Source organism: Pholcus phalangioides, unplaced genomic scaffold (assembly GCF_987345545.1).
Source record: "Pholcus phalangioides strain wild (caught in Gottingen) unplaced genomic scaffold, Ppha-v1.0 ptg000017l_1, whole genome shotgun sequence".
NCBI classification, from domain to species: domain Eukaryota; kingdom Metazoa; phylum Arthropoda; class Arachnida; order Araneae; family Pholcidae; genus Pholcus; species Pholcus phalangioides.
The window spans coordinates 7,403,479-7,426,983 of NW_028301610.1; the positions used below are offsets into that span (position 1 = coordinate 7,403,479).

Below are 23,505 nucleotides of genomic sequence, written 5' to 3' on the forward strand. Positions count from 1 at the left end.
TGATATTTCTATACATGGTGTGGAAAAATATTGGAACAAACATGCTGGAGAGGTAAATATTATCTAAAGCAGAAGTCTTCAACCTTTTTCAAGTCATGAGCACTGTCTATGCCCATCGTCAAAAGAAGAGCACTCTCACGACAAGTTTGACATACATATGCATAAAATCAACATAATTGTAATCCTTGAAGGAAATATTTTCAGTGTGTTTTGTGGACATTAAACAAGTGCTTACAAGCATGAAGTCAGACATGAGCATTGCGTACTTTTGGTGCTCGTGAGCAGCAGGTTGAAAGCGGCAGATCTAAAGGAATGAGTATCACATAGGAACCATAACCAGAAATGTCATAGGGGAAAGTGTAGCAGAGCCACAAAAAGCTGAAATGACACAACACTGTAATTAATGGGAGATAACATTTATTGGACATAATTATTTAAAAAAAAAAAAGGAGTACTAGATATCTCTATATGCCCCATAATCACACAAATTTTGATGCACATATGCAAGTAAATGGTGTAACGGTACATGTCTGAATGGGAAGCATTCTCAATGAATTTTTTGACAGCTTGTCCATTAACCTCAGCCATGCCATATACTATGTCAGGCATCTTCAGCTTGTTGCTCGCAAGCACATAAAGTGCTCATGTCCAATTTCATGCTCACGAGAGAACTTGATCAATGTCTCAAGTAAACGCCTTGTATAAATTGCAATTGGAGGATTGAAATTGTCATTTCATATGCATTGGTATATCAAACTTGCCATAAGGATGCTCTTCTTTTGATGATGGATGCAGGCAGTGCTCGCAACAAGAAAAAGGTTGAAGACCTCTGCATTACATGTATGTCTGCCAGCTCCGATTTCGTGCAATATAGCGATGCATGCTCTTTGTACCATGACTACCACTCTAATGAGAAAACCAGAAAATTTTCCCTTCCAGCATACTGATGAACAGTGCCACCTACTGGCTTATGATATTTGTGTGCACATGGATTCCTATATGTAAATCTCATTCCTTTAGATCAATGGCTCTCAAAGTGTGCATTGCAGCTTCTAGGGGCAGTGCATTGTAGTGAGCTGGTGATATTGATATGTGCCTGTTCAGTGCTTTGGAGGGTTCTTTGTTAGACTATTCTGGGGAGCTGCAAATAAATGTTGACCAAGGCAAGGGAGCTGCAGAGTATCATTGTATCAAGATTTTACTGTAATTAAATTAATATAAGCTACAAATGATGTGGCTTCATATAAAGCAAATAATAAATAATTTTCATTTTTGAATGCAATTTCTTTTTACACCCATGACTAGCAATTTACATTTAACTTGAAACACTAGCTCAAATGAATATCAAAAAGTTATATTATACTAAAAATTCAGAAAGAGGCTAAAGATAACTAGGAAAGCTAATGTAACAGGCAAATCTTTCCTATTCGTCTTTTATTTTACTTAAAAACAGGAACTTGGCAAAGCAAATAATATGCTACCAGTAAAAAGTTACAATTCTGAGAGATTTCCATCACCTTAGCACTCATGCCAGTATGTGATGTAGAAGCTTTGAAGTTTTGTACTATTGTCAAAGCCATGATTGGGGAAAAACTTATGCAAAAAGTTGTCTGGACCTACCTCACTTCTGAAAAGTGAGGCTTTTGTGTTTTGAGAAACTGAAAAGTTTTTTTTTATTAACTGGAGTAAATATTAAAAATTGTGCAATGTGGCTGATGACCTGAAAGCCTACTGGCCAATTTTAACTCTTCGAATGAATGGGTCACAGGAAATGTTTCTTAAAAAATACCATGTAAATTGAACGGCAGCCAAGTGTTGAACAAAAATTTAAAAAAAAAATTTAAAAAGGAATTTTATCTAAAATTACTACTTTTATAAAAAAAAATTACTTCAAGAAATGGAAACAAGTTACCTGTTAAGTTACCGTGAGAAAGTGGTTAATAAGAAATTTAATTTAATGAATACATTTATCAAACTGAATAATATCAGAACGTTGTTTTATACAGCATGCCATCACCAACTATTCCAACTAGAAAACTTAATGACCCTTTCAATTTTTCCAGCATGCCAGATTATGCACAGGGTAATACAGTATTTTTATATATGCAGAGTTCAGTTATATTCTCATTCATTATCCTTGAACAGGAACACAGAATCAGTGTTACTTAAAATTATAAAAGTACTACAACAAACTGATAACATTACCATATAAAATTTCCTTCTCTAAATATTTATGCTGTACGTATGACTTAAACAGAATTTATAAAAATGTGAAAATGAGGTTGATATGCTCAGTCAGTTACACAATGAAAACCTATGACAGAAAAACTTGACCTTTCATTACAACCAATATACAAGTTACTTTATATACACCCCTCCTGTGTACACGAATTTAAAATATAATTTTTTTTTAAATTGATAAGCACAATGATTAAAATAGTTACAGAAGGTTATTTTCGAATCACTACTGAACTAAAAACATCATATTTCTTGAACAATATATGAATAAAAATATGTATAACCCTTTTCAATGCATTTAAAGCAAAATTTATTTTGATAAATGCATTCAGAACACAACCTATACTGGAAATTTATTTTGCCACTTGATGTTTACCAGAGCCTTTTGAAAAATTACATTCTCTTACGTGAAGATTTTGTCTGGAACAGAAAATGAGGAAAAAAAGAACAAAAAAATAGAAATCTATGAAATTAACTATAAAATGTTGTTCTGAGCAGAAGTCCTTTGTTCAGCCTATTGCTAATTGGTAGTAAGTACTTTCTGCGTCATTGGAAAGAATAAATCTATATCAAATTAACTTCGTGTTTTCATCATAAAAGTTAATTTAAGGAAAACTAAATTATCAAGGAAAAATTTATTTGTTCCCCACAAATAAAGTGTAACTATGGGGGCATTATATGTGTTGACTATGTCACTAGAAGAACCAAAGTAAGTATCATGGAATTTTAGAAGACACCCTTCCCATCATTTATACTTGCTTCCCTCACAGAGCCTTTCAAAAGTGAATTTTTTTCTTTGCTGATGTTTTTTACCTTGATAATTTTTTTTATTTTTGGTCAGTACAAAGTCATCTCATCATAATGATTCTCTCTCTCATGCTGACTTTTCAAAACTAAGGACTTGCAACAGAATTGGATTTTAAACTGTATAAAACACATACAAAAAAAAATGTATATAACAGTTTAAACACAAAAATTTTACTGTTCCCCCCCCCCCCCCGAAAAAATCCTCAAGTCACACTAGGAGATGCTTATTATATATTTGGAACACAAAATGAAATACAATATACTCTAGACATAAAATATAAAAAATATAAGAAATACAATTACTCTGTGCAGTCATCAAAACAGCTATTGCACTGAAATTTATACACAATTACAAAATTAAATAAAATTGCACAAATTCACACATTGGTACAATGTTAATGGACAAACAGTGCAATTCCTTTGTCAATATGTACATGAATATGTGGACTAAAAAGAGATTTCAAAAAGTTTGAACGAGACAAAAAAAATGAGCATGTTTTGGCTTTCATATTTCAAGTAGACATAACAACAAATATGAGAACATAATTAAACTGTAATAGCAGACATTTTTTCTCCAATGGAATGTAATGAATGCCATTTGAAACTATCAGCAAAAAAAGAAAGGAAAAAAACAGCTGCTCAGTGACAAATTATTAAACAATTTTTTTTACCGTGCAAGGATGACACAAGACCTTCAGCAAGCTTTCAATGAAGCAACACTGATATCAGCAACATAAAATCTGATTTCTCCAGCTTACAAAGCTGTTTTCTAACTACAAACATATGCTTACAAAATACAACACGCACATCTATATTACATTAAAGACTTTAATGCATGCAATGCAGTTGTTTCCAATATTAATACTAAAAAATAAAGTCTACTTTGGAAAAAGGAGAATTTTAAAAAATACCCGCATTGATTGAAAATGAAAAGAAAAAATACATTTCACACAGTACACATGTTAAGCAAACACACAAAAGTGTCTCTATTTTGTCGAGCACCACAAGATTAAAAGCACATAAATATTGTGGTTTACCATTGACTAATTTCATGTTTGATCAGATGAATGTGCAGAGATCAACTGAGAAAATCGAGGAGTTACAAGTGGTGAAAGAAATGCATTGACTGAATATGGAAGTAGTGAGTAGTCATGATCATTGCTTGATGAACTCTTCTCTTCTCTGTGCATAGATGATGATTCCTGAGAGACTGTAGAAGGAATTGATGACACATAGTTTTTTTCATTTTCTGTGCAAAGATCATTTGATGATGGGTTGCTGTCTGGAGGGACTGAAGTAAGTTTCACTGTAGATGAAGATGAAGACATAGGTGTTTGTGGCACTGTGTCCTTGATGAAAGATGTTGAAGTTGAGTTTGGAAAACAAGTATCACTTGATTTGGTATTGCAGGAACTTTTCTTAATTCTGGCACTTTCACTTAAATTATGAGTATTCACCCTATTGTTAATGCTTATCTCAGGGTTACTTTCAGTCTGCGAGTCATCTCTCCGCGAGTTATTTTTCTTTTCAGTCAATAAAACTGTTGAGGCAGCAAAATCACAATCTTTACCACACCAAACTATTTCAGTGCTATTGGATCTAGTCTTGTACTTCACTCGAGGAAGGAAGACGGGGGCTTCTACAGGATCAGAAGCCTATGTATATACAATAAATATATCATCATATGTTACAAAGATGAAAGATACTTATAGTAATATTTGGAATCTTTTTAGACATGCACACACACACAGAAAAGAAACAAACATTTTATTTTTATAAATACATTCTATAAGGGTTTAAATATCTTTTATAAGGGGTGATCAAATGAAACTCATTCATGCTGTGTTGATTGGACTGGTATAAGGTGAGGGTAATGAAAGCACATTATGTAATAAGCACAGACCAATAAACAAGCTGGTTCAGATAGGTTCACTCTGCTTGCATTGTTGTTCTGTAGACTACAGAGAGCATGGCAAGTATTACTTTGAATTTGCCCAAGGTCAATCAGGGAAGCAATGAAATTTCTAACAGAAGAGGGATGTCTGAAAGTGGATATGCAGTAGATGCTCGACAATCCGACCATGCGCTAGTACGGGCCGCTCAGTAATCTGGTGTTTCTAGGCTGGGTTTCTTTGAGCATTTGAGAGGAAAACATGTCACTGCATGCCTGTGTGCAGAGAGAGAGAGAGTTCACATTATTTAAATGGGCTGTTTTCAATTAACTTCCAGTAATCCGGCACACCCTAGTCTGATGCATGCCGAGCAAGACTACTGTACATTGTAGAATGGAATGTAGGTGGTGTATAGTGACAAATATTTCTATCAAGAACAAAAGTGATGGATCAGGTGGAAATGTTTTGTTGCACAACAATGGCCATTTGAATTTAGCAAAAATTGTGCTGACTGATGCTTTAGCATGAAAAAGGTGGGGCATTCACGCACATCTTATTGCTCTTATCTGCTACCATATGAATTTGATTTGTTTGGACCTTTAAAACAACTCCATAGAAACAATGATTCCACTTTGATGCACAAATCAAGGCAGTAGTATAGCCACATGGTTCAGAAACCAAACAAAGTTCTTCACGGACAGTATCTGCTGTCATTATAAGTGATGAAATGCCTATCTGAATATCTACAGACTTGTTTTAATAAACAGAAATGCATTCTGGTGCATTCCTTATGTATATTGTTTTTCTTAATTCTGTAGAGTATTTGGTCAGAACATATCTCTAAAAAATGACTTTCTGATCTAAAAGTAAGTATTGTTAATTATAACTAATTAGGAGTGAGATAAATGTACAAACACATGAGTACAGCCAAATAACATGCTGATGTATGATATTTTCATTTGTATTTGTGTGTATGCTTTATTAATTTTTAAATGACAATGAAAATGCTTATATCTCAAAACTGAGATTTTGGGGTTATCATGGTCTGACCAAACACCACAGAATTCTGTCACACTATTTGGGTATAAATTTTTGTTGATCTTGATAAATCCATTTGAAAAGGTTTCATTTAATCATCCCTTATATATTTTTTTATCATATTGGCTTATCCATGTATTGTCACATAAAATAATTTACCTCAGTGATGTTTTCTAAACTTGAGTGATGGGCATCATAAGAAGGGCTTTTGTTCATTCCAAAATATGGATAACTATTGACACCACCATTACCGACAGGAGTAGGATAGCCACCCTGAATGGGAATAAAAATATTCAGTTAAGAAACATTTCATATTTCTGAAACAAGGTGTGTCTAAAATGATAGAGCAATGTGAAAAATTTTCTATAAAAAAAATTTATTTTCCCAAAAGTGAAAATTCATTTCTTAGTTATAAATATTCAACACATATTCACATTTCTTATAGCAGGAAAATAATTGATCAAATAATGGAAATCAAGACTTGCCCTAAAACGATAGAGCTAAGGACCCTGTGAACTATTGAAGGGGTTCTCATTAATACACATAAGAAAAAAAAATTAAATATTTTTTTTATTTGGCCTTCTATTAAAATGATAAAAGCAGTCCCTAAGAGTCCAGCAATTGAACTCATTAAGACAGTTGTGATCATGTGATGCTCGACAGACAATGCTAAAATATACAAAATCTCTTATAAACCAGTCCTCATCTATGAGGCTTTGGTACACCTACTTGTATTGAATTCCAATAAATAAATACTCATATTGCAGGAAATCTCTGGTTGATCAAGTCAAAATCTGTCAAAAATTTTGCTCATATTGCAAGACATTGCTTGTTAATTGAGTAAATATTTTTTGCTCATCTTACAGAGCTCTCATAAACCAAGTTACTCTAAATCTGAAGTTGTACTGTATGTCCAAAGCTGAAGCATGAAAGAGCTTGAGGCACCTTTTTTACACTGAGGCATTTCTAAAATGTTTTATTATTTTAACATCCTATACATCAAGGCTTGAAAAATTCCAGGTCACGATGTAAACTAAAAAAAAATTGAATTCACACCTAGTTTTCTATGTGTGATTACTCCCATTTGAGTCTGAGGACAATACAATTATTTTTTTATTCATGACAGTAAAACAGTTTTACGTTGGTATGTCCACCAACATGGAAAGGGGTCACCAAAGTCCAACAGTCAGAAAAAATTAATGCTTCAACATTTTTCCAAAAAATAAAAAATGCTCTGATTTCCCTAAAAATTTGGCTGGTGCACAATTTTTAGTATGTGAGTTTTTTAGTATGTACACTGTTAGTAAATACAAGTCAGCATAAAAAATGATTTTGATAAGAATCTTGCTACAGATCATAAAGCAATTTTAATATAAAAACAAGTCAAGGTCATACATAGTATGATAAACTGGATACCAAGCAAAGATGAAGATGAATTTTTGACAGAAAACTCACATGCCTTTGAATGGTTTCTCCCTGTAAGTCAAGGCCATGTTGAAAAAACAGTAAAAGGAAATTTGAAGAGTCAAAATCATTAGTAGAAAAAATATGTGATCTTAAGAAATAGGAGTAAGGACCTCTAGAAAAGCTCTACAAAGAATATACAGACTCACTTATAACAAACACAGATGTTATGAATTTTTACACATAACAAAGTTGAAGTTTTTCCATGTACAGTGAAAGTTGTATCACTTACGTATTTTGATTGCTTATAACAAACATCAATTTCAGCGAAGTATGCTATAACAAATTTCAAACCACTTTTCAAAAATTTCATTGTAATCTTATTTAAATCGTCTCACATCTGTAAATTTATGTCTCTACAATCTGTAGGTACAACTGATAATGTCCCTTTCTTTCCCTGAAAAACTTTCTAGTAGGGAATTTGTGAGTACTGTAAAATCCTTTGGTTCATATATTTTTTTTTTTTTTTGTTAAATCCAATTTTGCTTGCGGAAAACCATATTAAGAAGAAATGACTGAGGTTATTCATACCCAAGAATCTAACCCCCCAAAACACCTTCAATAGACATTTTCCGATCTTTATCAAAATTATAATGTCGGTTGCAGTGATGTGATCATGTGCGAGTTCATTTTTGAGAATGTCAAGTGCAAAACTATCTATCTACCGCTTCCTTCAAAACTGATGCTATACAGTTGGTTGAAAGTGAAAAATAGGAAAAGAATGAGGAATCAAAGAAATTTGTTATTCCTCGAAGTAGCACAAATATGTGGTGAGAAATTACATGAAAATTTCCTTAAATATACACGAGTTTGAAGAACTAAAGCAAAAATCTTCAGATGGTGAACTAAAAATCTGCAAGGAGAGATTCAGGGAAGAAGCGTGTATTGATCTGGAAACAGCGCTTTTGCAATGGGTCAAAAAAAAATGTTCCAGAGACTGGTCTCTTACATGTTGCACACATATTTACACAAAAATGATTTCAACACAAAACATTTAACATCTAAAATCATATCAAAGAAAAACAAACAATGATTGACAAATGTTTTCATGGACATATTCAAACACATAAGATTTTAATTAAAATTTTAATCAAAAATATATAATTTACAAGCTGTTACATTCAGCTTCGCTTGCATGGATTTGGTAATCTGAAAATTGCTTGGCGATGATTCCTTCCAATAACATTTGAATCCCTCATGACCACCCCCCCCCCCCCGCCGTTGCATTTCCAGAAATCCTGTCTTAGCGAGTCACTATATTATAAAAGATAATACTGACGAATTTCATATTTATAGCTTCCAGCAGTTTGCTCAGCAATGATTGCCCCATATAACTTTTGAACCCCCCCCCATGTCCCCCCTTACAGTATGAATTTTGAAAAATCCATAGTTAGTGAGTTTTCACATCACAAAATAAAACTACTGACCAAATTTCATATTTATAGCTTCTGTGATTTCAGCTCAGTGATGATTGTCCCATATAACCTTTGAGCCCCCTCATGACCACTTTAAGAGCCGAACTTTGGAAAAACCCCTTACCAAGTCTTTGTCATGAAATGAAACTACTGACCAAATTTCATAACTTCAGTGGTTTCCGCTTGGCGATCGTGAATCAATGAATCAGGACATGTCATTATAAAGGGTGTTTCAAAGAGATGCAACGTATGTCTCTCAGAGTTGTTCAGTTGACTTGCAAGTTTATCGTTACTTGAGACTGAAGACCGATTTGAAGCACTAAGCATGCAATCCCAAATCAGTAAGCATGCAAATGAGGAGTAATGCACATGCGCCCCCCTCGACATCGGGGTTCCAGACGGCAACTTCAGAAACTAGTTTCTTTTCTTCTTGAAACAGTTTGTGATACATCTGCACCAAAACAGTCCATAAGTAACAAAAGTTTGTTTTTAGTCAACAGAAGCTACTTGTTATAAACATAAACATATAGCATAAGATACATTTAACACAACTCAATAATAAAACATATGCACCCAGACCCGGATTAAGGCGCTCGAGGCCTTAAGCACTTAAGTAATTCAGTGGCCCCCCCCCCACATTATCGAATCTTTCAATTGAAAAAAAATTAGGGTAGCCAATTTGGAGGTTTTGATGCGAATACATTCCTTGTGATTTGAATCGCATGGTAAGTAATGACATAATTAAATTGGTATGATCAGATTTTTTTGTCTGAAATAACTAACAGACGATACCAATGTTATCTATATGCATTTTGTACCTTTCGAGATATAGCATAAAACAATTTCGTTAGGAAAGTGGACTGCGAGCCTGGCGTCCAGACCAGAGAAGAGGTATTAAAACCAGAGGGGTATCTCATTGGATTTGCTTTAATTAGATCTACCCAGAACATGAAAATCACTGATATACACTGAATACTTCTTGAAATATGAACGTTTAAATAGTTTCGTTTTCGAAAAGTTTTGCAACTTTTGCGAATGCACCCAGTATCGTCAAATGATTTAAAAGACGTCAATCAACAACAAATCACCTAAAAAAACACGTTGGATGAAATTTTATATTAAAGAAGTAAATAATACATATATCTAAAGCAGAATATTTCTAAGCACACAGTTCATTTATTTAAAAGGTCCTAAATTTTCATTTCATGTTTTCGAAAACGACAGACCTCTGATTTTTATCTTTTGTTTCTGTCCAGTGTTTCCCAAAGTGGGTGATGGAATGGTCCAGGGAGGCAATAGAAGCTATGGATTTAACATAGGATCCTATGAGTTCACTTGATTTAGAGGGCGATGAGAGAAAAAATTTCTGAAGAAGGGAACAATGAAATGAAAAGTTTGGAAACTATGTTCTAGTCTTTTAAAAGCATTCCAAGATATTTTCTCGAATTGACTGCATTATAGAATTTCCCGAACCAGCTTCAGAAGGAACCACTGAACTGGCATAGCCATAATATTATCTACAGGTACCTTATTTTTGGTTAATCACCATCATTAAGTACCTTTTTCTTCCTATACATTTTTGAGTTCGTTTGCAATCTAGATCTGGTAGCATTTCTCTTTTGCTTCCATAGTGGATCAAATAACACACAATCTTATTATCCATAAAGATCGGCACTTGCTATATATATATATAAGTTTGTACTTATTCTATTAAAACATAGATTTCCAAACTTATTATACCATCACCCCTTCTTCAGAAAATTTTCAGTCTCATCGCCTTCCCCCCCCCCCAACTCAATCGAACCCATAGGATTCTATGTTATACCCATTGCTTCTATCTCCCCCCTGAACAATTCCATTGCCCACTTTGGGAAACACTGTGCTAAAACTTAGCTTACTCGATGCCTTCTCAACGCATATGATCAACCAAGCATGCCTCAAGGCCTTAGGTATACAGAGACACATTACTCGTGCCAATTATATCTGGGTACAATTTTCAAGAATAAGTTGCAAATTAAAAGATAGGTATTTTTTAGCTACAGGGGTCTTGCAAAAATCACTTTGTGCCTCTCAGGATTGACCTTTCGAGAGATCACAAGGAATATTTCCAGAGGAATTTTGAGTAATTAACCTTCAAATAAACAGAAATTGATTTAATAACACACAAAGGTATTTTCTTCTGATATTCAAATTTTTTGTACAAAAATATTTTAAATTTTTCAATCATTTTTTTGGGGGGGGGGAATGGGCCTGCGTAAGCCTCTGGAGTCTATGATGGTGATATAAATACTCTGGCCTTACTTTATGGAATTTTTGTGACATCTTTCAACAACTCTGCTTTAATGTGAACTCTTGTTTGCAATATTATTTGCTCTGAATTTGAGATTTCAATTTTGTTGCTGCGGTCATAGCATATGCCTCTCATCTTGTGTCAAAGAGGAATTTCCAAGACATTTTAATTTCCAATATGATCTTGTGAGGATTTTCTTCCGAATGGTTGATGCTGGGGAAAAATTGTACATTAACAAAAAAAATACAATTTGATAACTTTTTGTGATGCCCCTTTTCTCTTGATGCCCTAAGCACATGCTTATTTTGCTTAATGGTTAATCCAGCCCTGTCCATTATTACATAAGAGTAAAAGTCAGGCGAGCACCAACAAAGCCATGTTACAAAGAACCAACCAATTTGAAATGCATATATTATGAAAAATATTAAACATAGACACTTAAGATTAATTTTATATTACATAGCTAATCAAAGTTTTTTTACAAACCAAATTTTAAAGGTGCTCAATATGTCCACCTTGGGATGCACAACATATGTCTATACAGTAGTCAAATTCGTCTCAAACTTTTGTGAGCATGTTTGAATCTACTGAGAGTAGATTTCTGTAGACTACGTGTGAAACTGTCGGATGTACTCCACATTTTCATCTGACACGCGGGGATGGCCAGAGGATTTCCCTTTACACAGACAACCCATGTCTATGAATTGTTTATACCATCGCCCAATGCTCTGAGCGTTGAAGTTCAACACCAGGGTATTGTCGATGAAAAGCAAGATGAACAGTTGTTACAGACTCACACTGCGCGAAGCTTAGAACACAAAACGATTTCTGTTGTGCAGTCGCCATCTTGACAAACACTGAATGCTGGCTGAAGGAAGAGCATTAGCGCTACCTGTTGGCAACTGCATGAAACTCGAGATTTCCCTCTTTCTACTTATACATTATTCAATCAAAATGGAATAAAAGCTGAATAGTTATGATTTTTTTAAATTGGATTATTCTTTTTGAAACACCCTGTATATATATAGATTAAGCCAATATGAATGTAATAAAGCTTATGAAAACAGCTCTTTGCTGTCTGTTGCTTTAAATATTTGCGGGAAAGGACTAGAAAAAATTACACGTCAGTAAAATAGTTCTTCTGCATTGCTTAGGAACAAAGCAATTTTATGAAGGTCTGTATAATCTTATGCAATAAAATTCAAATTTTAATCACCTTGGTGTCCAGATGATCAGTCCTTCCATTAGGAATATGGCCAAGCATTGGTGTAAAACAATCCAATTCTTGAATATCTGACCTCAGGATTCTTTTATTTTGACTTGTTCCACTGCTCATTACATGACCATTCATTTGTGGAATGTAACAGCATACTGAATATCCTCCACTAGGAGTAGATGGCGGCACAGGTGCAACCGGGCAGCATCTAAAATTATATTAAAAGACAGCATGAAAAGAAATAAGGAAACTAGATTTAATGCAATCAAACCATCATTTTGTTGAACCATCTCTTTATTTGATATGGTTTGAATATTTTCTTTAATTTATGGATTATACCATAAGCAAATGTGACATAACACAGGTATCTCAAAGATGTTTCATCATAAAGGCTTCTGATTAACAGATGCATTATTCTTCTTTTCACTTTTGGCTATGGCACCCATAAGTGCAGAAACACATCAAGTTCTTAGATTTTTACTGGGATTATTTACCTTAAATACTGTTTTTAATTTCATATACCTCAGCATTGTAGCAAAATACTAGTAACCTGAAATAGAAATTTGGAGCCAATTTTAACTTTTTCAATGCTGATCGATTTACATATAATGCAATGGCGATCCTTAACCAGTCATCTGGCTATGTTGGCATAGGACGTCATGCCAATTTTCAGTCTAATCATTTCAATTTTTGAAAACTAATTAGTAATTATTTTAATAATGATTTTTGTTGTTAATTTAATCATGTTTTTAACACAGTTAAGAACATGATGTGAAGTCAGTTTCAATGTATTCATAAAAATTTCAATCAGGAAAATATATTTTATTAGTTTCAAACTCTCTCTCTTCTAAAAAAAGAGAAAAAAAGAAAAAGGAGAAATTAATTGGTCAGATGACAAATGATAAAACCATCATTTCCATTGAAATATTTTTTGCTTAAGACTCAATTATACTGGGCAAGTTTACCAGCTATTCGCTGCTACCAAAGTCACTCTGCTAGTGCAAGTAAAATTAAAGGGTAGGCTACTTTTCTTGCTACTCCATAAAGGATCTCACTAAGCGATCAAAATTACACAGGTGAAGAATGTGAAATATTCGAAGGACATAAATAAAATTTATTACATCCACATTCATTTTCAGCAGATCTGAAAATGAACGTGGAAACAAATTGCCACGGAAAAAAATTGAGCATCAAAATAAAACACAGAAAATAGATCTTGCACATATAATTATCATATATATTAAGTAATGCTGATGCTTTATACTTTTAATGCTTCCAAATTACCTGTTTCGATATATTATAATTACAGCACATATCACTATACAGCTACCGCCTATGGATATGCCAACAACTATTCCAAGCATAGGATCTTGTTGTTCATCAAGAACTAAAACAGAGAAAAAAAAACCAAAAAAATGTGTCTTTAGAATCTATTCTTTCTCATGCAGTTAAAATATGTTTATAATTTGATTTATATCTAATGATGTAAAAACAATATGGTTCACTGAATTTTTTACTTCTCATGTGAGTATGAATAAAATTTTTAAAAAAATACAAATACAACGGGATGAATTTTTCGCACCTTCTTTATTTGGCATCCGTGAGTTACTCTGTCTCAATGCAAGTTTCACTGCCATGACTGGTGTGCAAGAACTCATACCAGCTTCATTTTCTGCTTTCATGCACATATAATATACAGTGTTGCTTGTCATATCTGTGATCACTATACTAAGCTCAGTACCTGAGAAAAGTTATGAAACATGAAAGCATCAAATTTATTGTTCTAATACAATGTAAGAAAAATGTTTTCACTTTAAAATAGTACAGATTAGTTTTATACAAACTGATATATTAATTTTAAAAAACTTAATCTGTATTCCTTTTAATAATCAACCAATCTTCACTGTTTAGGCGGCTGGATTTTTAACGAGTGGCAACAAAGCAATATACATATACAAATTTGGGGGAGGGAGCTTGGCCTCCACAAGGGGGGGGCTGAAAGCGCTCCAGTCCAGGGGCACAGAACAGTTACCATAATTTCCATGCTATAAATTCACTATAGAAGGGTCCGTAAAAAGTCTGGCTTGAGGCCCGCCAAAGATCCCATCCTAGGGGCCCCGATCCAGGATGTGGGTGCATGGGAGAAGATACAGATTTGATAAGAAAAATGTGATTATAATTTGGAGTTGATAACGGAATTTTAATTTTCAATACAGATACAGTGGATTTGTATGTTAGCAGTAGAAAGGTAATTAAAATATAAAATATTTTCAAGCCTACGGGAGACAGTCACAATTAGTCTAATCACAAATTAGTTTCGCACTTTGAATATGAACTGAATGAGCACTCTTTTTAAACGTGACACACACTTGCTAACAGTGTGTCCGATATGGAGATTCCACTGTAGCACTATTTCTTTATTTTAAACTCACCAGTTTTGAGGCATCTCTAGCACCATTTGCATCTTACATTTCATCTCAGAATGTTTTGTATAAAGTAAAAAGTGTAACAGAAATTTTCCCGATATTTTTTACCTCAATCAAATTTTCTATAGTAATTCTCTCGTGCTTCAACTGATTGTTCACATATACCTTCATTGTAAATAATTTTTTATTAATATCTCTTGTTACATATTTTGTGTATTCATATCATGTTCACTATATGTATACTTGACTGACTCACACACATACCCACTCTCTAGAATTTAATTTGGTTTTCGATTATTATAGAGAGGGAAATGAATGAAATTAGTTATACAAGATAGAACACACTAAGCATCTTTTAGATGTAGGGAAATAAAAAGTAGATAAAAGTTTCACACTTAGAGCATTAGTTTAGAATTTAAGAAAGGAAAAAAAAAGTCTTATCAAGATTATCCCAAAAAGAACAAACACTGTTGCATTTCGAACTCCCCTCCCCATTGAATTTAGCTCTTGTATAAAGGTTGCATTCTTTTAATGCATTTCTTTTTTTTAATAATTTTATAGTTTACAAATAAATGTTTCATTCACTCATTTTTCACTCAATGATAGTGGCAGCCCATGGATTGAGATTTAGACAAAGTGTTGAAGGAAAAATATTTTCCATTAACTTTAACATCTAAGCAGTCTCATGAACTTGGTACACTTTAGAAATTAGAACTTTCAAAAAGAATTTAAAAAAAAACACTAGCCTGCTTCAATTTTCTTCATCCACTTGTCAACATCCACTTCATCAATTCGAGATGTATACAAAATATGATAAGCTATTATGATTCCATTTGGATGCAATGGTGTCAGCCAGTTAAGTCTTACTGAGTTTGCATCTACTCTTGTCCAGGTGATTGAACGTGGGGCTGAAGGTACTGGAGAGAGAGAAAATAGAAAACTTAATTTTCTGTATTACTAAAATATGTAAATAAATTTTTCTTTAAATAATTTGTTTCATATTAGAGAATTTATTTATCTTTCTTTGTACAGTATAAAATATGAACATGTAAAGAAAAACAACCAAGAAGATCAAAGATCCCATATTGGTTGTCACAAAAAAAAGTTACAATGTATTACAGTAAGTTTTCAAAGTAAAATAAGACTTCTTGTTAATTAAAATTAAATGAAATCAAAATTATATGTATAAGACTTGTTATTAGTAAATCAAATGTTGATGAGAAAAAAAACCAATTGATAAACACACACACAAAGGAGAATAAACAAAATAAAAAGAAAATAAAAAATAACAAAACAGAAAATAACAAATATAATTTTAAAAAAGAAAAAAAAAAGAGGTTACAGTGCAACTGTAGAGGGGGATGTGTGCTCTGGTAAGTAAAACAATTCAGACATAGTCAATGACGTGGGAAAAATCATATTTATAGGTATACGAGCATGTTGAAAAAAAATCTTTTTTTTTGTTATGTGTAATGAAAATACATAAATTAGAAATTGGAAGGAGGAGAAAAAAAAGTACAAATATATCAGCTAAATCACACAGAGATGCAAGTTATGAGGTTGAAATTAAAAATATTTTTTAATACAGTCGAATACCGTTATAACGAAAATCTCGTTTTAACGAACACTTTTCTAATCCCCCAAATAAGTTTGCATAGGAACAATGCTAGGTAACCTGGTATTCCTTTATAACGAAATTTCGTTTTAATGAAGTGATTCCTCCGGTCTCTTAGCATTCACTATAACAGGATTCGACTGTATCTGTGATTTGAAATACGTGAGTTTTGAGTTTTTTCTTGAAGGATGAGAATGTTTGAGTATCTAAAAGTTTTTTTGGTAAAGTATTATAAAATTTTGGAATAAGAAAACTGAAATGTTTTTAAGTACTGCAGGTAATGAATAAGTGATATTATTCCAAAGAATGTAAAATATTATCTGTCAGAAGTACGAGGAGTTAAAAATTAGTGAGAGCTGATTTTTTTAAATCAATTGTATTATCAAACCCAAAAGGTAATTCATTTCTAACTAAGATAGATATGTAAAAGTAAAGATAACAAAGTGGATTAAAAAAACTTATACAGTAAATTATTTTATACATAAACCAAAAAAAAAATTTTCCTGATGCAATATTTGAGGCCTCTTACTCATTTTATTGAATTGCTGTTACACATTCATAAGCGTAAAGTCATTAGAAATATTGGCAGGGCTCCAAATTATTGGGGATGGGGCATTAAAACTTATATTTCCATTAGTTACTATGGAGACAGAAAATGTTTATGGGTCTATATAAGTTTATGCCTTTCAGAAAAATACGCTGCATATTCTAATAACTATGCATATTCTTTAAGAAAGGGTAAAAATGAATACACAATTTAGTCAATAAATGAATGTCTTGAAGTAAAAAAAAAAGATACTTTCAAGAAAATTGGAAAAAAAGTGAAAAAATTGAAGATTATAAGGAACAAAAACCTTTCCAAGATTTAGTTTTCTCTGTTTAAAGAAGAAATTTCTATGATTTTCACACATATTCTTGAACATGACTGAACAAAATTATAAATATTGAAGTTTAGAGAACTTACTATCCTCTTTTGTGCGACATTCAACTTTCTGGCTGAATGGGCCTTGTTGGTTACGTATATCATGTGATCGAACAGAAAACACATACAAAGTGAAAGGTGAAAGGTCAGTGAGTTCAACTTCTGTGTTTGTACTGGAAAAAAAAATAATAATAAAAAATAATTTTCCATGTCAACATGAAGTACCAAATAGAAAAATTTATCACAAATATTTTCCTTCTCAAAAAAATTCACATGATTTTAAATAAATGTTCACCAGAATGCTCACATTTAAGTGATTTAGATTCACTAGAGTTAATAATGTTAAATCTACACTATTTTTTTTTTCAGCGCCAATGCATTTCAAAGAACAATTTTCAGAAAGTTAAAAATGACCCAACTAGCCAATCACCAAATAGTATCAGCTCTCAGCCACTACTACTCAAACATCAACACTCTAACAACCAATCAGGAAAATGACAAGATCACACAAGCGAATTCTCATCCTCATTTTGATTTGATCAGATGTGTTATCATTCTGAAAATAACATTATCAGACCAGAGCAGCATGGATTCAGATCAGAACACTCATGTGTTACACAGCTTATTAGAGTTACTGAATTCATCACAGAAGCTTTTAATAACTTTGATTTTGTGGCTTCAGCTTTTCTTGACATCCCCAAAGCATTTGATCGCTGTGATCATGCCACTCTACTATGAAAGTTAATTGATCAATTTTCCACCTCATTTCATAATATTTTTTTACAATTATCTCATAGGCATAACATTTCAGGTTAAAATTCAGGATAAACTCTCTATTGTCAAGCCCATCAATGTTCTGTCCCCCAGGGCAGTGTTTTGGGTCTGCAATTGTTTCTCTTGATATTCCTGCACCACAAAATGGAACAATTGCACTTTTTGTGGATGACTGTGCAGTACTATGCAGTAGCAGAAATGAAACACAAGTTCTAGAAAATCTTCAGGAAACAATAGATTCTATCGAATACTGGTGTGACGAATCAGCAGTTAAATTAAATTTTGGTTTTGGCAAGTGTAAATTTCTCTGGTTCACTTGTCACCATAAACTCCCCAGACAACCACTTTTAATTGGCGACCAAGTTTTAAGATCTGTAAGTCAAGTAAAATATCTAGGTTGTTTGCTCAATAAGAATCTTTCTTTTTCACCTCATATTAATTTCATCAAAAACAAAACAAATGGAGTAATGGGAATGTTAAATAAAATTACATTCCCACAAGACAAACTATCGCTCAAAAAAAAATTATTTTGTACAAGACAATTCTTAGACCTACGTTACTTTATGCTTCTCCTGCATGGTCTCATTCATGTAAAATGAATATTAAAAACATTCAGACAGTGCAAAACAAGATCCTCAGGAGATTTGCAAAAGCGCCTTGGTTTATTAGAGGAACCAATACCAGAAATGATTTGGGTATTCCTCATATATTTGATTATATCAAAAGTATTAATAAAGATCAATTTGAAAGAATGAGAGAATCAGCATATCAACATCTTAGAGAGAGAATTGTGGACTATGATACTCAAGTGTTGAGGAAATACAGGTGGCCTCAACAAATCTTTCATTTAGATCGGAATTTGTTGTAATTTGCTTTATTCCCTTTTGTAAATAATTGTGAATATTGTATATTTTGAACTCACCTGGTTTTCTTTTGCATTGACTCGTAATATTTTTCAATTTTTATGGGTTATCCATATTTACATATTACTCTTTGGAACCCTTTGAATATAGTTGATTTTTTTTCCTTTTGTATATATTTTTAATTAAATGAGCACTTACTGAATGGAACTCATATTGTTCATGTCAAATTTCATATCATTTTACATTATTCAATTGGGATCAACATTTTTGAAGTGAAATTTTGTACTATTGTTACCCCTTGAAATTAGTGTTTTCTGAAAACACTTCTTCCTTGAAATATAAGTGCTTATTCTGATTGAGCACTCTGAGCTGAAATTATAATTGATTGTCAACATGTATTTATCACATATATTGAAAGAACTTTCCAACTGTGTTAAATTTCGTATGTGAGGTTTCTGCACTGCGACCATAATGCAGTGTTTTTCTCCTCTTTTTTCCATCTGTGAACTGAGAAGTGTTTTTTTTTTTGATGAATGTGGTTGAATATCCTGATTGTCTTGTGTCCTGGGTCTGATTGTGAAAAGTGTTGGTTGTGGTAGCAATAATCCCTGACATATTTTTGTTTAGCCTGACTACCGATTCTGACCATTCTCTCTTTCTTTTTATTCTCCATCATATTCTTTTTCTTTCCTATCTTTCTTTCGGATAGGAATCGGCTCTACATTCCATTCTGGTCTGGTGTTATCATTCTTTCTGCTGAGTAACCCATTGAAAAGTGTCAAACTAGTTCTGATGGGAACTTTAATTCAGCAAGATTATATGGTAGAATTTTAATTATTTATTAATTCCAAAACATAAAATTTGATTCACTATTTTCACCATTTCTACTTTTGGACCAAACCTTTCTAACATATCTAGAAGAACAAGCTTTGGGGACCCTCAATCGTTTAGAATAGTCTTTTAGGGGATAGATATACATATAAATGAGAGATCACTTCCAGATTCATGTTTGCTATCATTAGAAATGTCTGTTTATTCAGCTCTCGATCTATTGTGAGAACTTTGGGATTGTTTCTCGGCAAGAAACCAGATCTTATATATGAACCAAACAAGCAAATTACAAAAAAAAAGTGGCCCAGACAGGATGGCTGCAAACTACCTGTAGAGGTGGTGGGTTTTCGCGTTTTCCTATTATGGCTTTAGAGCTCATTTTTTTGTTCCAAGAAAAACTGGCCATGAAAGAAGGCTGGCTGTTGAATGGAAGTGGCTACCTATGAAGGTTTCACTGTATGATATAAAAATTCTACAAGTGATAAAAACACTGGGAAAAAACAATAAACAAGGCACACATTGAAGATACTATAAAACAAGTATTTTAAAATTTCAGTGTCAAAAACATGCTGAGAAAGAAAAATTTATAACTGGAGGCACCAAACAGACTAACATAATATATTCTATTTATGTAAAAGCAAGGTGTTTTTTAACCTTTTTTCCTATACACCATGTAAAAGTGATTAATTTATTTTACCTTCGAATAAAATGTATTAGAGATTCATTGACTAGTCCACTTGCGACAACAGGGTGATAACGAACTGTGTAAGAACTAATATTTTGGCTTGTTTCTGGCATTCTCCAAGTTAAGTGAATGCTGGTCGAGCTAGTGGGCTCTGCTTCAAGCTGATGAGGTGGCTCTACAACTAATAAAATAATTATTTAGCAACATATAATAAAATTATTTATATAAACATTTCAAATATTTTTTCGTGCTTAAATTTAAAAAAAAAAACCACACAGATGGAACGTTGAATAGCATTGTGTAAAAACACCATAAAAATATTCTAAATTTTGTTTGCATATTCTATCCCCAAAATTCTTTGAACATATTAAAAATACCACTTCACTTATATTCTTCAGCATTACCCAATTTCCAACATCATTTTATGTGGTTGAATTGTTTCACAAGCTATGTCAAATCTGCTGTTTCTTAAGGCTCGTTTACATGTGTTAAGTGATTAACCTGTAGCCTGTGTGTGTGGTGTGTGATTTAAAGAGCAACCTACAACACTTAATAATAACCCCAGCCATTAATCATTTAAATTAATCTGAAATAACTGAACTTCAGAAATAGATCAAAACATCTAACGTTTATAAAATATTTATTAGATATTTATCACAATTACAGAATTAAAAATATTCTATGTACTTGCACCCTATGGTTAATAGCGATATGCAGGACTTCCTGAATTACAAACATGACAGAAGGTTGGTATGACTTACTCCATTGCATAATAGCATATTTGGTTGCTCCATCCTCTGCTTCCTCTCGGTTTCTCCCTTCAACTCCACACCACTCTCAGAACTTTTCTTTCTCCTCTCCTCTTATCTCTTTAAAATCATTTTATATTTTAATAATAATTTTAACTCCGCCTTTTTGCACTATTTCAAAACTCTCCATTCGCCCATCTTAATATTTTCTTTACCCTTTGTGCTACTTTTTATCATGAACTTTTATTTCATTGGCTGTGTTACCTTCCTTTCTGGTAAATCTCACAAACCCATAACCTTTGACCCAACCAATTTATTTCAGATCCGTTTCATGTCCCTAGAAATAGTCTAGATGCACATTCTTTAATAAATCAATGCATTTGACTAGCGACAAAGATTAGCGTATCTTATTTTACATAAGATTTCCAGTGCCGCGGTCTTCAGCTTGACACTAATATTTTACCCACCTATTGTTTTCAACTAGGGTCTCATTTCTATTACATATTCTTATTTTCTCCAACTACATATAACAACATTCCAAAATATAGCTTTTCCCATAAACTCAACAACCTGTCTCCATCGGATTAAACTTTCCCATAGAAAATTCACCACTACCTTACAGTGCCTCCTGACTTACATTCTTGTACTATTGTAGGTTTTTTTCACCTTCTGTAGCCTCTTACTTTTCTTTCTTCTCCACTACATTTTCCCATACTATTTATTACTACTAATACAATAATATCTATATAACTATTTCAATTTTCCTAACAACCTTCAATTAACTCAGTTAACATTAACTATCTTTAATTAACTCGCCAAGTTAACACTAGCGCATGTGCATAGAACCTGCTCAAAGGGAGGGGGGGGGGAGTTTTTTTTATACTTATAGCTCTCGCTACCAGTAATACCCCTAATTTATCAGAAATTTCACATATTCGCGGGAAAAATCTGTCAACGTGGGAAACTTCTTAGTGTTTGTAGGAAATACTAAGGGTTCATAAACTTAAAAATCATTTTAAATTCTATTTTTTAAATTTAATGCAGTGCTTTTCTCAATGTTAAATACTTAATTATGTATTTTTACCAATATATGACAGCAAATTTGTTTTTGATGAGGGAAATATTCCAAACCCATAAAGTTTTGAACATACAGTTGAATCCTGTTATAAGGAACTCCAAGAGACTACAGATATCACTTCGTTATTACAAAATTTCTTTGTGAAGGAATTCCAGGTTTTTGCATTGTTGCTATGTAAACTTATCTGGGGATTAGAAAAATGTTTGTTAAAACAATATTTTTGCTATAACAGGATTTAACTGCATAATAAATTTTCCACACCAGTGCCTGTGATATTTTTGAATCTTCAATTTCTTTCAACTCCCGGTAGCACATCAACCGAATACTCCATAGCTTCCACCATTTCCAACATTGATTGATTTTTAGCTTGTTTTTAAGGTAGTTTTCATTTCCATAGTTCAACAAACATTCATGGTAAAGATATTCTTCAATAAAGGTTGTGTCCTCCGGCCACTTAGCCATTCTATATTTCTTCAGAATTCTACTAAACAGAGGGAGACGATGGAGCATAAACAGGTTCCCACTTAAGATCAAAATAAACCCTCCAAGAGAGAGCAAACAGACCCATCCAGGGGTGCAGTAGCCCCAGGTCGATAAGATACTTGCCTAAAGTACCAAATGATGTTTAGAAGTGTCGTGAGTTCAATACCCGGGTTCCAGGGCCACAACTAGATACTTTTTCAGCCAGGGCAAGAACGAATTTTGGCGCCCACATATAATATAGGAGCAGTAGTTAAAGGGTGCATTTGGCGCCCCCTTCCGTCCAGCACCCGGGGCACAAGACCCGCCTGCTCCCCCCCTCCCCCAGTTGCGGCCCTGCCCGGTTCATCCTTGTCAGAAAAATTTCCTGACACAGGGGTACAACAGAAACGGCGACATGACCACAGAAACTATTGCTACTGCAGGGAGTTCCACATCGAGGGTTAGCGCACCAACCTCTCAGCGAGTATAAAAAGCCAAGCCTGCTGTTTGGAATTGGCAATAAATTATAGGTCCTGGTCTAATTAGCCCTCATGTGCAGAAAATGACCGTGGTGCGACAAAAATGATTTTTTAAAAAAATGCTCAAGATCCCTCCAAGAGTGGCAGGCCACACACACACACACTGGCACATGCACATGTCTACTTAATGGAAAAAGTAGAAACTGTTTATTTCACGAAATTACTTAATCGCTTACCAACTAAACGAAGTGTAAATGGTCT

The 23,505-nt window shown here is 33.2% G+C and overlaps 1 protein-coding gene across 1 annotated transcript in view; it reads right to left on the reverse strand.

Moving 5' to 3' along the window:
* Positions 1-3,036: 3,036 nt before the first annotated feature.
* LOC149072177 (protogenin-like) overlaps positions 3,037-23,505 on the reverse strand; it is a 79,028-nt gene continuing 58,559 nt past the window's right edge. Inside the window, exons 15-22 of the mRNA XM_089247394.1 lie at positions 20,489-20,657; positions 17,366-17,496; positions 15,533-15,703; positions 13,943-14,101; positions 13,645-13,747; positions 12,361-12,568; positions 6,135-6,248; positions 3,037-4,700 (exon numbers count right to left, since the gene is read on the reverse strand). Coding sequence (XP_089103520.1) covers positions 4,095-4,700; positions 6,135-6,248; positions 12,361-12,568; positions 13,645-13,747; positions 13,943-14,101; positions 15,533-15,703; positions 17,366-17,496; positions 20,489-20,657 — 1,661 coding nt within the window. The 3' untranslated portion in view covers positions 3,037-4,094. The remainder of the gene's footprint in view (positions 4,701-6,134; positions 6,249-12,360; positions 12,569-13,644; positions 13,748-13,942; positions 14,102-15,532; positions 15,704-17,365; positions 17,497-20,488; positions 20,658-23,505) is intronic.